The sequence below is a fragment of the Microcaecilia unicolor genome, chromosome 8 (genome assembly GCF_901765095.1).
Source record: "Microcaecilia unicolor chromosome 8, aMicUni1.1, whole genome shotgun sequence".
Classification (NCBI taxonomy): Eukaryota; Metazoa; Chordata; class Amphibia; order Gymnophiona; family Siphonopidae; genus Microcaecilia; species Microcaecilia unicolor.
Window position 1 is genome coordinate 194,605,182 of NC_044038.1, and position 15,256 is coordinate 194,620,437.

At 45.9% G+C, this 15,256-nt stretch overlaps 1 protein-coding gene across 1 annotated transcript in view; it reads left to right on the forward strand.

Moving 5' to 3' along the window:
• The window catches only part of RTEL1 (regulator of telomere elongation helicase 1), a 222,911-nt gene that overhangs the window by 109,616 nt on the left and 98,039 nt on the right, over positions 1 to 15,256 (forward strand). The window contains exons 15-16 of the mRNA XM_030213444.1: positions 5,151 to 5,225; positions 6,174 to 6,255. Coding sequence (XP_030069304.1) covers positions 5,151 to 5,225; positions 6,174 to 6,255 — 157 coding nt within the window. The remainder of the gene's footprint in view (positions 1 to 5,150; positions 5,226 to 6,173; positions 6,256 to 15,256) is intronic.

Sequence of the window (15,256 nt, forward strand, 5' to 3'; positions counted from 1 at the left end):
ATGGGATCTGCTTTATGTTGTCGCTCTGCCTGTTCTAATGATCGTCTCCCTTAGTTCTCTTTCTGTAGCTTCTTTTGGTTTTGTTTATATGGGCCTTGAGGACGGATAAGCTGACCTCTCGTACTACCTTTAGACCTTCCCATAAGCTCTCTGGGTGGATGTCTCCCAAATCATTAAATTCCAAGTATTCCTTTATGTACTGCTCAATCTTTCCCACATTTTCCGGCTCGTTTAGGAGTGCCTCATCTAATCGCCAATATCTTTGTCCTCTTGTTTCTCTCCCACACCTGAGCCTAAGAAACACCGGTGCATGGTCCGACCACGTACGTATTTCTATATGTACCTTCTACAGGGCTTGCGCCACTACCCCATCCCCCAAACAGAGATCTATTCTCGAATAGGAGTTGTGTGTGGGTGAATAGAAGGTATAGTCTTTATCATGTACATGTGTAGTTCTCCACAAATCCAACAAGCCCCACCTCTTTATAAAACTCTTCAGCATCTCTCTATCTTTCTTGGCATACCCCGCCTGTCCCGTTGAGTTGTCTATCTGGGGGTCTATTGTCAGATTGAAATCTCCTCCTATTATAAGCTGCCCTTGGACATTCTGTTGTATTTTTTGCTCAATCTCTTCCAGGAACTTGCCCTGTCCTTCATTAGGAGCATATAGTGTAACAAATGTATACTGAACATTACACAGTGATGCTACTACCAGTAAGAACCTACCCGCTTTATCAGACACACTTTTAGTAATTTTCCAGGGCAGTGTATCCGAGAATGCCACGAGTACTCCCCCCTTTTTATGGTTTTGGCTGCTGGTTGAATGTATTACCCTCTGATATCTCCTGTGGGCTATCAATTTCTCATGACATTTCTTTAAATGTGTCTCTTGCAACATAATTATGTCACTTTTTAATCGTAACATCTCTTTGAACATTCGCTTACGCTTTACTGGCGAATTGAGGCCCTTAACATTCCATGTTACACAACTAAACTGATTTTGCATGTTCTGACCCATTTTGTTTGCCTATTCAGCCACCACCAGACACTTAAACACTGTCCCCATCCCTTCCCTTCTTCCCTTCCCTCCCCATTCCAATTAAGACATGCCCCAATAACCTCTTGAGTCATGTCTATTGCCGAGAGAGGTGACGTCTCCCTTCGTCTCTCAGCTTATTCTATATGTCCTCCCCCATGAGATGGGTTCTCTCACCATTTATCTGTTCCACTGCTCAGTTCTACTTTTTCCTTCAGGATTCTCTGTTGCTCTGTTCACTTTCTTGCTTGTGGGGCCAAGTATTTCCCGGATATCTGCCTTCTCAACCGTCCACGCCCCTGTGATACCCTTTGCCATTTGGGTTTGATGGATCGCGTTGTACCTTCCTGTTCGTACTGGCGAGGGTCTTCCGCTGTTTCCGTGTGTTTCAAGTATTCCTTCGCGTCGTCCAGCGATTGCCACTCTCCTCTGTTTTCCCTCTCGGATGAAGGTGAGCGCAAAAGGGTATTGCCATTTGTATGATATGCCTTCCTCCCTTAGCTGCGCTGTTAGTGGCCGCAATTCTCCCCGGCGCTTTAGAGTCATTGCAGATAAATCTTGATATAACTCAATCGGATAACTCTCCCACGTCACGGGGCTCGCCACTCTCGCCCTCCTCATCACTGCTTCTTTAACTTTAAAGTCTGTGAAGCACGCCACTATATCTTTAGGCTGGTTTGATTTTCGCGCACCCAGTGCGCGATGTGCACGCTCTAGTCGAACTGAAGCTTTATCATATGGCTTATCCTCTGTGGACAGTACCTGCGCTGCAATAGACTGCACCACCTCTTCGCAGTTGTTAAATTCGGGAGATTCCGGCACCCCGCGAATTCTGATATTGGAGCGCCTGCTCCGGTTCTCCAGATCCTCGATTTTGTCCATTAGGTATCTGGCTTCTGATTTTCTCTCGTTTATTTGCTGCTCTACTGCCTTGATTGTTTCTGCTTGTTCTTCTTGATTATTTTCAACCTCCATCACGCGGTTGCCAAGTTCTGTTATTTCTCCTCTTAATTCTGAACTCAGCTGCGCAAAGTCCCTTCGCACTTCCTTGAGTTCTGTTTTTATTTCTTGAAACCATGTGCATAATTTCGCCCAAATCTCCGGCTCTACCTCCGTTCTTTCAATCAGCGGGCTGCCTCGTGCTTGTTCTGGTTCAATCTGCTCCGCTGTCGAGGTATGGGCGCCATTTTCTTCCCCCGCCTGCCCTCCGTTTCTTTCTTTTTGCTGGTATGAAAACGCTGCTAAATCCGGCATTCTAAGCTTAGATTGTGACATCGCTCGATTCCACTTTGCTTCACCTGTTGGAATCTGCTTCTTCAATCGTTCCCCTGGGGACAGGAGCGCTAGATAATCGCTATTTTAAAGCTGGTAGACGGGAGCTCCGTTTTCACTGCTCCATTTGCTAGCGTGACGTCACTTCCTCCCTCAAATCTCACCTTTTTGATGCTGCTTTTAACTCCTAACTCTTTTTCACTTGTTCAGAACTCTTATTTTATCATCCTCACTTCAATATTCCCTTATCTCTTGTTTGTCCTGTTTGTCTGTCCTAATTAGATTGTAAGCTCTGTTGAGCAGGGACTGTCTCTTCATGTTCAAGTGTACAGCGCTGCGTACGTCTAGTAGCGCTATAGAAATGATAAGTAGTAGTAGTAGTAGGTGGACAAAGCCATGGGACCGGACAGGATCCATTCCAGGATATTGAGAGAGTTCAAAGAGGTTCTGGTGGGGTCCTCTTAAAAGATTTGTTTAATAAATCCTTGGAGATGGGAGAGGTTCCATGGGATTGGAGAAGAAAGGATGTGGTCCCTCTTCACAAAAGTGGTGACAGAGAAGAAGCTGGAAACTATAGGCTGGTAATCCTCACTTCGCTTATTAGAAAAGTATTGGAAACGATGCTGAAGGAAAGGATAGTGAATTTCCTGGAATCCAATGGGTTGCAAGATCCGAGACAACATGGTTTTATCAAAGGTAAATCGTGCCAAATAAATCTCATTGAATTCTTTGACTGGGTGTCCAGAGAATTGGATAGAGGATGTGCACTGGATATATTCCAGTTAGATTTCAGCAAAGCTTTTGATTCTTTTCCTCATAGGAGGCTGTTGAATATAATTCATTACCTGAAGATAGGACCCAAAGTTGGTGAACTGGATTAGGAAGTGGTTGACAGGCAGACACCAGAGGGTGGTGGTTAATGGAATTTAGTTGGAGGAAGGAGAGATGAGTAGTGGAGTGCAGCAAGGATCAGTGTTTGGGCCGAGTGTTCAATATATTTGTGAGCGACATTTCTGAAGGGTTGGAAAGTAAGGTTTGCCTTTTTGTGAATGATACCAAGATTTGTAACAGAGTGAACACGCCGGAGGGAATAGAAAACATGAAAAAGGATCTGCAAGAGTTAATGGTCTTAAAATTCAATGCAAAGAAGTGCAGAGTGATGCACTTAGGGAGTAGAAATCCAAGGGAGCTGTATGCATTAGGTGGTGAGAGGCTGATTATGCACTGACAGGGAGAGGGACCTTGAGGTGATAGTATCTGAGGATCGGAAGGTGACGAACCAGGGTGATAAGGTGGTCTCCGTATCCAGAAGGATGCTAGGCTGTATAGAGAGAGGCATAACCAACAGAAGAAAAAAAGGTGTTAATGCTCCTGTACAAGTCGTTGGTGAGGCCCCACTTGGAGAATTGTGTTCAGTTTTGGAGGCCATATCTTGCTAAAGATGTAAGAAGACTTGAAGTGGTCCAGAGGAAGGTGCCAAAAGATGTATGAGAAGAGACTGGAAGACCTGAATATGTATGCCCTAGAGAAGAGGAGGGACAGGGGAGATATCATACAGGCGTTTAAATACTTGCGAAGGGAAAATGGTAAAAACTAGAGGACATGAATTGAGGTTGCGGGGTGGTAGAGTAATTAGGAGTAATGTCAGAAAATTCTTTTTCATAGAGAGAGTGGCAGATGCCTGGAATGCCCTCACGAGGTAGGTGGTGGAGAAATAAAAACGATGGCGGAATTCAAAAAAGCATGGGTTAAACTTATAGGATCTCTAATTAGAAAATGGTTGGTATAAAAAACAAAACTTAAAGGGTTGCATATGTGTTCGCATGTCAAGTGGTGCTTAGATGGCAACTCTAGCTGTAAAAACTAAGGCTGGTGCTGGGGTGGCTTGTATGGTCTATCTCCTGCATATAGCAATCCAGTTTAGGTGGGCTGGAGAGGGCTTCGATGGAGACTCCAGTAATGGAATGTGAGGACAGTGCCAGGCAGACTTTTATGGTCTGTGTCCTGCAAATGACATTACAGATTTGGATAGGCTGGAGTGGGCTTTGACAGCAACTCCAGTAATTGGAACATAAGGACAGAGCCAGGCAGACTTCTATAGTCTATGTCCCAGAAACACCAAAGAAAGACCATGATCAAGTATATAATCTCACGTTCATTGTTGATTTAATCTTGAATTGATAAGGAATGTGAGTGTTGGGCAGACTATGAGGCGTATTTTCAAAGCACTTAGCCTTCCAAAGTTCCGTAGGTTTCTATGGAACTTTGGAAGGTTAAGTGCTTTGAAAGTATGCCTCATTGTATATTAGATTCTTGATTGTACTGCCTTTCTTTAGTATAACCAAAGCAGTTTACATTATAGGTACTTTCTGTGTCCCTAGAGGGCTCACAATCTAAGTTTTGTACCTGGGCAATGGAGGGTTAAGTGGCTTGCCCAGGTTCACAGGGAGCTGCAGTGGGATTCAAACCCAGTTCCCCAGGTTCCCAGGCCACTGCTGTAACCATTGGCTGCTCCTCCACTCTATGGTGATTGGTATGCTATCCCATGTTTCTGCATGTATTTTATTTGCATGCGAGTTTGTTTACCATATCAAACATAAAAAAAAGTTTTTTATGCATGTGTTAGGAAACTGTACACTGAATTTCATCATACAACTCTAATGCCCAGCTTATTATGTCAGCAAGCAGGAAATTTCCCTTTCTGTGCTGGACAGATTCCTGGTCTAATTTTACTGGGATAACTTCTGATTACTTTATGGACAGAAACTGAGCAGCCATTGCTCACTCCCAGGCCTTCCAGTCTCTTGTGATTCTCAGCTTATCTTGTTTTTCTGTTTTGCAGACTGTATTTAGCATGGAGCCTGAGGACGGCAAATCAAGCTCAGTGGTGGGACAGATGGTGTCAAAGCATTACCGGGTATGTGATGTCACTTTCAGATGGCAGGACATGTAGGGGACTTGGTGCTGCTTTACTCTTTAGGCCTTTTTTTTTTTTACAGGCTTTTTTCCTTTATTTCCACTCAACAAAAGTTTTAAATTCTTTCTGTAGATTAACTCAGAGACTTGACATGCTAGACTTCTTAACCAGCTCTATAAGAACCAGACCAAACAACGCTAACAGCATTTTCTTCTACTATTTGAAGTGGCTTCCTGAAGGCCATATGTGGAATACATCCACTTAATTGCCAGACGGATCAGCTTTTGTTCTCAAAAATACAGAGAATCCTGACAAAAAGCTGCAATTTATTTATAAACTAAACCAGTGATTCCCAAACCGGGTCCTAGAGGCACCCTAGTCAGTCAGGTTTTCAGGATATCCACAATGAATATTCATGACAGAAATTTGCATGCAGTGCCTGTGTTCTCCAGAGCTGAGGTGCAGGGATTAAAAGTGCACTGGAATATCCTATCACTGCAGATGGTTGTACTGGATTTTGGGCATGCTTGGGACATATACAGTTGTCAGTGGTGAATAAAGAGCTCAGAGCACAGGTAAAAGATGTGGGAACAGGGGCAGTTAATGCTGGGTTGAATATCGGAGTTTCTATTTAAATCTATCCAAAGTGAAAGAATCTCAAATGTCTAGTTTTTTCTTTACCTGCTGTTATTTGCTGTATTACTAAATCCTTTTGAAAATTCCCCAGGCACATTACATTTGGATTGAGCCTGGTATTTCTGTTTCGCTGGCTGATAACATCCCCAGAGCCTCTTTGGTTCACAGCCACTAGACTGTTTCACCTTATGTTCTGCTGGTCTGTGCCTGTGAGAGCTAAAGCTTTTCTCTCTGTCTCCTGCTGCTAGGGACAGGCTTTTCCTGTTTCTCTGCTTTTTCTGAAGGAGTCTCTTCTTTCCCTGATGTTTCCAGGTCCACATTCACCAGGACACCAGCCAGCAAAAAAAGAAAACGAGGGTTGACTTGTGGGGTTCTACAGTTACAAAGAAACAAGGTAGTGTGTGACTGAGTGACATAGCCAGACATGGAAGCTGGAAGTTAGTTAGAACAGATGCACTGTTGCAGAGCCTTGGCAGTACAGAATGACACGGGGACAGGGACCCGCAGTAACTATGGGGACGGGGACAGAGCCCGTGAGGATGGGGACAAACTTTGTCCCCTTGTCACTTTCTACTTTGAAGCCTGTTAATGAACTGGACTGTTATTTATGTTTGATTGATGCAGACAACAATTATTTTTCTATAGCGTACCTCCGGCCCGGCCCAGAATGTGACTGATGGGTTTTGCACGCCTTCCAGCAGGTGGAGACTGAGAACTCTCACTCAAGGGCAAGCCAATAAGAGCCCCTGCCCACTAGAGCCAGATCCAGAATTCTCAGTCTCCAGCAGGTGGAAGGTGGTGAGCCCTTCAGTCTCATTCCTCTTTTTCTTCTATTTTTCTCTCCCTTTTTTTCCTTTACAGTACAGCTTGAGGATTGTAGAGTTTACTCCTTAAAGAGTGTTAATTTTTTCTCTTCTGTGCATCCAGGGGTTTACCTGTGGTTTGAGGCTGAGGCCTGCGGGGGTCTCCCACAACGTCGGGGGTATCACACTCAGATGGCCGGGTCCCTCCCGCCATATCCTCCCTAGCATCCTAAAGATGCCTTGCTCCTAACTGTTGTGCCTCAGTCTCTTCAAGGGAAAAGCAGTGCAGGCAGGGAGAGGCAGCCACGTGGAAAAAAAAAACCCCTGATCATCTGTTTGGAGTGCAAACAAGCAAGGCAGCTCTAACTCCTTCCTTTTTTTTTTTTTTTTTAATTTGTACCCCGCACTTTTTCCCACTGATGGCAGGCTCAATGCGGCAGGCAATGGAGGGTTAAGTGACTTGCCCAGAGTCACAAGGAGCTGCCTGGGCCGGGAATCGAACTCAGTTCCTCAGTTCCCCAGGACCAAAGTCCACCACCCTAACCACTAGGCCACTCCTCCTCCCTCTGGCTGGCCTCTTTTTCTTCTTTTTGGCTGAGTTCGGAGCAACAGAAAAAAAAAAAAAAAAAGCATGGCAGAGAAGCTCCGCGGGGTCTAGGAGTGAGTGGTTGCTGCAAGTACTGCACCGTGGTAGAAATTTCGCCAGAGACAGTGGCGGTTCCTTCCATTTCTGTCGTGCCAGTATCGGGGGGGAGTTTGGATCTGAGCACTAGCAGGGAGAAGCAGTTGGCTCCGGTTTTGGCAGGAAGCACCGCTATTTTGTCGTCTCTGTTGGCTGTTCAGCCTGCTTCTGTGCCGGTTCCTCCGGTCTTGCAGCCTACAAGGAATTTTCCTTCATTGACTTTGGGGTCAGAAGGGGATTTCCCCTCTGAATTTGTTCTACAAATGTACCAAGCTTTTCTTCTACAAAAATCTAACCCTCCTGAAGGCCCTGGCAGAAGGCCGGTGGAAGGGCAGTTAGTGGCTTCTAAGCAGCCTAGACAGTCTTGGGATCTGGAGGAGGATGTGGACTCTGATCCAGACCAAGAGATGCCCTCCCTAGCGGAGCATGAATTTTTCAATGAGGAACAAGGGGCTGATGATTTTGAACAGCTAGATTCAAGTGCTGTGGCACTGCCTCTGGGTGAGGACCCTTCGGTGATGAGAATTTTTCATAAGGAGGACTTGCAGGAGCTCATTTTTCTGGTGTCATCTATCTTTTGTTTTGAGAAACAGGAGGCTCCTTTGCTGGAGGGACGGAAGGTTGACCTCCTTGTGAAAGGCATTCGAAGGCTAGGTAAGACCTCTCCTATGCCTCAAGACATTAGGGACATTATTCAGGCACAGTGGGATGTGCCAGATTCTTATTTCCATTCAGCTAAATCTATGGTGCGGCTCTATCCCATTCCAGATTCAGACAAGTCTCTTTTAAGACCGCCAGTTTTGGATGCTGTGGTCTCTGCAGTTACTAAACGAAATACGGTTCCCGTAGATGGCAGAACGGCCCTTAAGGATGTTCAGGACCGTTGTATAGAGTCTTTGTTAAAGAGTTTTGATATCTCTGCCTTGGCTGTGCAAGTGGCTGTTTGTGGTTCCTTGGTAACTAGAGCTTGTTTTCGTTGGCCTGAGAGGACTTCGGATGACATGTCTGCTATTGATTCCGAAGTGTCTAAGATTGAAATGGGTTTGGCCTTTTTATCGGATGCCTTGTATGATTTACTGAGATTCTCCGCTAAGTCTATGACTTTTGAGCATGGCAGCGCGTAGGTCCTTGTGGCTTCGAAGGTTGGTCGGTGGATGTGGCTTCTAAGTCTAACCTCAGTAAATTTACTTTCAAGGGTGCTCTGCTGTTTGATGGTGAGCTGGACAAGCTGGTGCGTAGTTTAGGAGTTACTAAGATCCCACTTTTGCCTGAGGATCAGCCTCAAGGATTTGTTCATGGTATATTTTCGACCCATGGTCGGGGCCATGATTTTAGTCACTTTAGGCCTTGTAGATTGGCTCCAATTCAGCAGTTCCGTTTTTTTCAGAGGAGTCAGCCCTTTCGTAGGGCTCGGAGAGGGGGTAGAAACACAGGCTCCTCCTTTCCGTCTACCTCACGTTCTTCACAATGAAGGTTTGCGGGCCCAGCCTCTTATTCCCTTGGGAGCTTGTTCAGGGCTATTTTATCAAGGGTGGGCCCAGGTTACTTCCGATCGGTGGGTTCTAGAGGTTATTTGAGAAGGGTACACCTTAGAATTTGCGCATACTCTTCCAGATGCCTTCCTAGAGTCTCCCTGCTGTTCTCGTCTCAAGATGGGGGTGGTCAGGGATACTCTTCAGAGGCTTCTCAACCTTCAGGCAATTTGTCCACACCCTCTTCAGAGTTCAGACAGGGTTGGCATTCCATTTACTTAGTCATCCCAAAGAAGTAAGGTTCTTTCAGACTGATCTTGGATCTCAAGGCAGTCAGTCGAGCCCTCATGGTGTCCTCCTTTCGTATGGAGACGCTTTGATTGGTCATTGTGGCGGTTTGGACCGGAGGATTTTTGACTTCCCTCGATCTCACAGAGGCCTATTTGCACATTCCTATTTGGGCCACACATCAACATTTTCTGCACTTTGCAATGTTGGGCAAGCACTATCAGTTTTGAACTCTGCCTTTCGGGCTGGCAACAGCTCCTCACACATTTACCAAGGTTATGGTGGTAGTGGCGGAGGCCCTCAGAACAGAAGGCGTTCTAGTTCATCCTTATCTGGACGCCTGGCTAATCAGAGCAAAGTTGTATCAGGAGAGTGTCCGAGCCATGGACCGAGTAGTCAGCTTCTTGCAATTCCTTGGTTGGGTAGTCAATGTACAGAAGAGTTGCCTGTATCTGTCTGACTCAGTCACTGGATTATCTGGGGGGGGGGGGGGGGGGTTGTTTTGACACTCAGAAGGGTCGAGTTTTTCTCCCTCAGGTCCAAATTCTCAAGTTGCAGACTCAGATTTAACACATGCTGCAGACTCCGGTGCTGTGTGCAAGGGACTATCTCCAAGTATTGGGTTCCATGGTGGTAATGATAGAGGCAGTACCGTGGACGAGAGCACACATAAGATCTCTTCAACGGTCATTGCTCTCCAGGTGGTTGCCTCAGAGGGACTTGCTGATGAAGAGATTTCCTCTCTCAGCACTTGCTCAAATTGGTCTCCACTGGTGGCTTCGGAAGCACAATCTGTCGAAAGGAATGCCTCTGGACCCGCCGAGATGGAGGGTAGTCACGACGGATGCCATTCTCAAGGGCTGGGGAGCTCATTCTCAGGGGCATTACAAGGTCTGTGGTCTCCGTCAGAGGCGACTTGGAGGCATATTTTCAAAGCACTTAGCCTTCCAAAGTTCCATAGGTTTCTATGGAACTTTGGAAGGCTAAGTGCTTTGAAAATATGCCTCTTGTTCAATCAATCAATCTCTTGGAAACCAGGTTGATTTGGCTGGCTCTCCAAGCCTTTCATCAGTTTCTGGCAGGCAAATCAGTTTGAGTCCTATCTGACAACGCCACGGTGGTGGCCTATATCAATTGGCAAGGAGGGACATGGAGTTGTCAGTTGGAGCAGGAACAAGTGGTGCTTATGAGTTGGGCGGAGCTGCATCTGGTGGCCCTGTCGGCGGCTCATGGTGTGGGCGCAGAAAATGTCCAGGCAGACTTCCTCAGTTGAACCAATCTAGATCCAGGAGAGTGGGCTCTCAGCTAGACAGCATTTCAAGCAGTGATAGAGAGCTGGGGTCTTCCAATAATGGATCTCTTCACATCCGCCCTCAATGCGAAACTGCCTGTTTATTTCAGTCGCCGGAAGGATCTCAAGGCACAAGGAGTGAATGCGCTTCTTCTGCCCTGGCCAGTCTTCTCTGTACAGTTCCACCGTGGCCTCTAATCGGGCGTCTACTTCAAAAGATCGAGACGTTCAGGGGCCGCGTCATCTTGGTGGCACTGGACTGGCCTCGCAGGCCTTGGTACGCCGATCTTCGGCACCTGCTATTTGACTCGCCTCTCAGGTTTCAGAAGTCTCTTGGTCTCCTCGTGCTGGTGCCTGTTCCGACCCCGGGTCGTTTTTGTCTTACAGCTTGGCTCTTGAGCTGGCATGGCTGACAAAGAGAGGTTACTCTGCGAGTGTGGTTGCAACAGTGCTTCCATCTAGACATCTATCTACTTCTCTTCATTATATCAGAACTTGGAGATTGTCGAAGTGTGGTGTGCCGAATTCAACATGTCGCCTTTTCGAGCATCAGTGGCGCAGATTCTGGAATTTTTACAGCGAGGTTTGGCCAAAGGCCTGACGTTGGCCTCTCTTAAGGTCCAAATCGCAGCCTTGTCCTGTTTTTAGGGATGCATTTGGGTCCCATCCAGATGTTTTTCATTTTTTGCGCAGGGCCTTTTCTCATACATCCTCCCTCCCAGTCATTCTTTCCATTGTGGGACCTTAATTTGGTTCTCTCCGTGCTCACGAAGTCTCCATTTGAACCGTTGGCTGTATGTACATTGAAGAATTTGACTCTCAAGGCGGTATTTCTAGTGGCAATTGCCATCAGTCACATTCTGGATCTGTCCGGAGAGACGCTAAGAAAGTAGTTCTTATCAGCTAATTTGCTTTCCTTTAGTCCCTCCGGACCGGTCCAGATCCCTCCCTCTGGCCAGACTCATCTTTGGTAAAACGAGATTCAATAGTTCAAGACCACTGCGTGAGAAGCTGCACTGGCTTCCTGTGAAGGACCAAATCGCTTTTAAAATTTGCACTCTGGTGCACAAAATCATCTACGGTGAAGCCCCTGCTTATATGGACACCCTAATTAACCTGCCGCCTAGGAACTCTCACAAATCAGCTCGTTCATACCTAAATCTCCATTACCCAATTTTTTGTGGCCTCAAGTATAAGACCACCTGTGCATCCTCCTTCTCCTATCTCAGCACTCAGTGGAATGGGCTGCCTCAATTGGTCAGACTTACTCCTGATCACCCGACCTTCAAGACGCGCCTCAAGACCTTCCTTTTTGGTAGAGCTTACGCTTCAAACTCACCTGGCATCTCTTCCTTCTGAATTCCAACTGTCATAGCGATATATTGTTCACCACTACTCTTTCCCCTTTTCCCTCCTTAGCTATTTCCCTTTCTCTCTTACGACATTGATTGTTTGTTTGCTGAATTGTTGTATGTTTTTATAGACTGATGTATGCCACATTGAACCTGCCCATGGGTGGGAATATTGTGGGATATAAATGCTATAAATAAATAAATTATGTTTTCTTCTTTTCTGAAAGTTTGATTATCTTTGAATTGCGTTGTAAGTTTGCAATGGGTTTCTTCACAAAAAAAAATAAAAGGAGCCAGTGCTCTACCTACCTTGGTACATTAATTGAGCACATTCTTATGAGGCACATGCTCTTAATTGGAGTAGTGCCGGTGGCTGCTCAGGTTCACGGATGCACAGAAGGTTCCTATGCTCTTTATTCTGCTTTGTTACGATAATACTGGATCTGGCTGGGGCTCTTATTGGCTCTCCCTAGAGTGAGAGTTCTCAGTCTCCACCTGCTGGAAGGTGTGCACAACCCATCAGTCACATTCTGGACCGGTTTGGAGGGACTAAAAGCAAATTAGCAGTTAAGAACTAATTTCTCCTTATTTATTGGAAAAACAAGCAAACATGCTGGCTACAGCTAGCAAAATTTGCATGGGGGATCCTGTACATCCTGCTACCCACACATCTTCTAAGAAGGCATCTTCTATTGCAGGAGGGACTGTGGAAGACAGGAGAGATAGACTGAATCCTGAGATAGTTGATGACTTCTTATTCATCCACAGATTAAAAAATCATAGTAATGCTTCATAGGGCATATTTCTCCCCTCTAGGGCATACAGACTGGGTTGTATTTTGTACCCCTGGACATTTTAACAGGGTGGATTAGGATTCCTTGGAGTAATAGAAGTCAGCTATTGTTGGGGTTGGAAGGGTAGAGGGTGGTGGTGGTGGGAGGGTTTGTTATAGTTGCTCGTTATTATTGTTTTCTATTTGTAATTTATACACAATTGCAAAGCGGAGGAGTAGCCTAGTTAGTGCAGTGGACTTTGATCCTGGGGAACTGAGTTCAATTCCCACTGCAGCTCCTTGTGACTCTGGGCAAGTCACTTAACCCTCCATTGCCCCTGGTACAAAATAAGTAGCTGAATATATGTAAACCGCTTTGAATGTAGTTGCAAAAACCTCAGAAAGGCGGTATATCAAGTCCCATTTTCCTTCCCCCTTTTTATACTTTAATAAAAAGATATAAATATAAAATCATAAGTGTGTGAGGCTTCTGCAGATGAGAACAGAGCCAACGGGGTGGGGATAGGGACAGAACCGGCAGGGATGGGGACAGATTTTGTCCCCGTGCCATTCTTGTAGGTACAGTGATAACGCTTTCTCTGCAACGTACAATCAAAGCTCAAGGTTTTCACATTTGCTTTTCTCTTTGTTTTGGGGAGCAGTTGCCTCCATGTGCTATAGAACCATTTCTCTCCTTCTGTTTTACAACAGCATCAGTAACTGTGTCCTTCCTTATCCACCAGACCAGTCCAAACATGTAGGTTGTGTCCCTCTACCAGCAGGTAGATAAGAACAAAATACTGTGAGTTCTGCCCTATCAGGGGCACCATGCACCCTCTTCTTCAGTATTTCTCTGTCTCTAGTAGAGATGATAGACAGGTGCCTTTGCAGCTGGTTAAGAATTGGATGGGCACACAGACCCAGCTGAAGTGCTGAATGCCCTTATATTGGGAATTTTGGCAGTTGGAGACATCTTGAATTTTCCTGTCCCTGGAGCTGGCAGAGATATACCCCGAGGATTTCAGGTCTTTGGAACTGCAGGCAGTAGATTGCAATGGATATTTGTCTAGAGTCTACTTGTGCTGAGTCCAGAGACTCCACATAAACTTGTCTGAGGAGGGTGACCTTTGGATCCAGACTCTCCCACTCCTGCTTGTAGCTTGGTTTTCTTGGTAGATGCACTGTATGACTTATCAGCACATTGCCAGGGATATGGTGATAACAGTTGCTATCTCAGCCTGACAGCTACTGTTGCTGATGAACTGGGCTGCAGATGTGACTTTGAAGTCCCAACGTATCAAGTTCCCATTGAGGGGTAAGCTTCTCTTCAAGGAAGATTTGGAGAAGCTTGTGAAGGGTCTTGATGACACCAAGCCCCAGCGGTTGCCAGAGGACAATCTCAGAGCGGGTTTAAGTCCACTCTTGGCAATCAGCAGTTCTGGGAAGCTTGGTGTTATCATCTGGGCAGGGAGGAGGGGAGGGTCACTCAGCAGTCCAAGTTCCTATGCAGATTTTCTTCCTTTTTGTGCTGACAGGAAGGGGACATCCCAGATCAGAAGACCACTAGGCTCACAAGGGCACACAATGAAGGGCAAAGGGTACTCTCCTCAGATAGATAGGAGGCTAGCTTTCCAGGCTTATCAAGGAGTGAATCCAGATCATGTTGGACCAGTGGGTCCTGGATGTGGGTAGGCGGGGTTTTGTGCTAGTGCTTTCCCATCCATATACAGATTGTTGTATGGTTTGCCCACTGTTGGTCTCCAGCTAAGAGTTGTTCAGGTCACCCTGAGAAAAACTCATGTGTTTGGGGTCAGTGGTTCTCATGCCAAGAAAGGAAGGGTCAGGGCAGCTGCTCCATCTACTTTGTGATCCTCAAGAAAGAAGGATATTTTCACTCAGTTTTAGACCTCAAGGGCTATGACAAAACAGTGGGTTTTTAAGCCTGTAAAACTGTATTAATTATTTCTTGAAGTGTATCTCTGTAGTTTGGCCAGCAGGTCGTGCATGTTTATGTTTAAAGTTGTTACAGAGAACTGACTGTTTCTTCTTTAGTTAACACAGATAAGAGGTAACCTGCAGTGATGTGGCTAGCTACAGAACAACAAGTGTTAAAAGGGCTCTAATTGGCCCAGGAGCTCAAAATTCAGCTAGGATGTACTGGCTTTTTCTCCAGTCTTAGCTTGGAAGTAGAGAGAGAGAGACCTCTTTACTGAGACCCTGTGAACAGTTATATTTGATAACCTGTGAGCAGCTACATTTCCTGTACTTCCTAGGCACTATTCAGGTAGTGAACAAATGTTTAGATAGTTTTATAATTGATCCATATTCAGTTACCTGTTTTTATGTGCTGTTTTTGTTCCATCTGTTTTTACGGTTCACTGTTCAATATTTTTCATGCCAATAAACATTTTTTGTTTATTGCCTCTGCATGTCTGGACTGACTAAGAATCCTGGTGGTTAGTGTATTGGGTGTGTGAGTGCTTTCTAGGAACCGTGGGACCACTGGGAGTGTGGCCCCAGTAACCTAGGAATTACTGGGGAACACCTTGACAGTGGGAGACTCACCCTTAGGCGGTTGGGACCTAGTCGGTGGGAGGAGGATGCTAGTGTAGAGCACAAGCGGCAGGTGCAGGCGGACCTTAACTGACCTGGGGATAAACCCTCTTAAGTGGCCGCAGGGTAGCCCCAGGCAGGTAGCTAGCTGTTTTGTGGCAAGGGCATTAACTGAGTGCTGT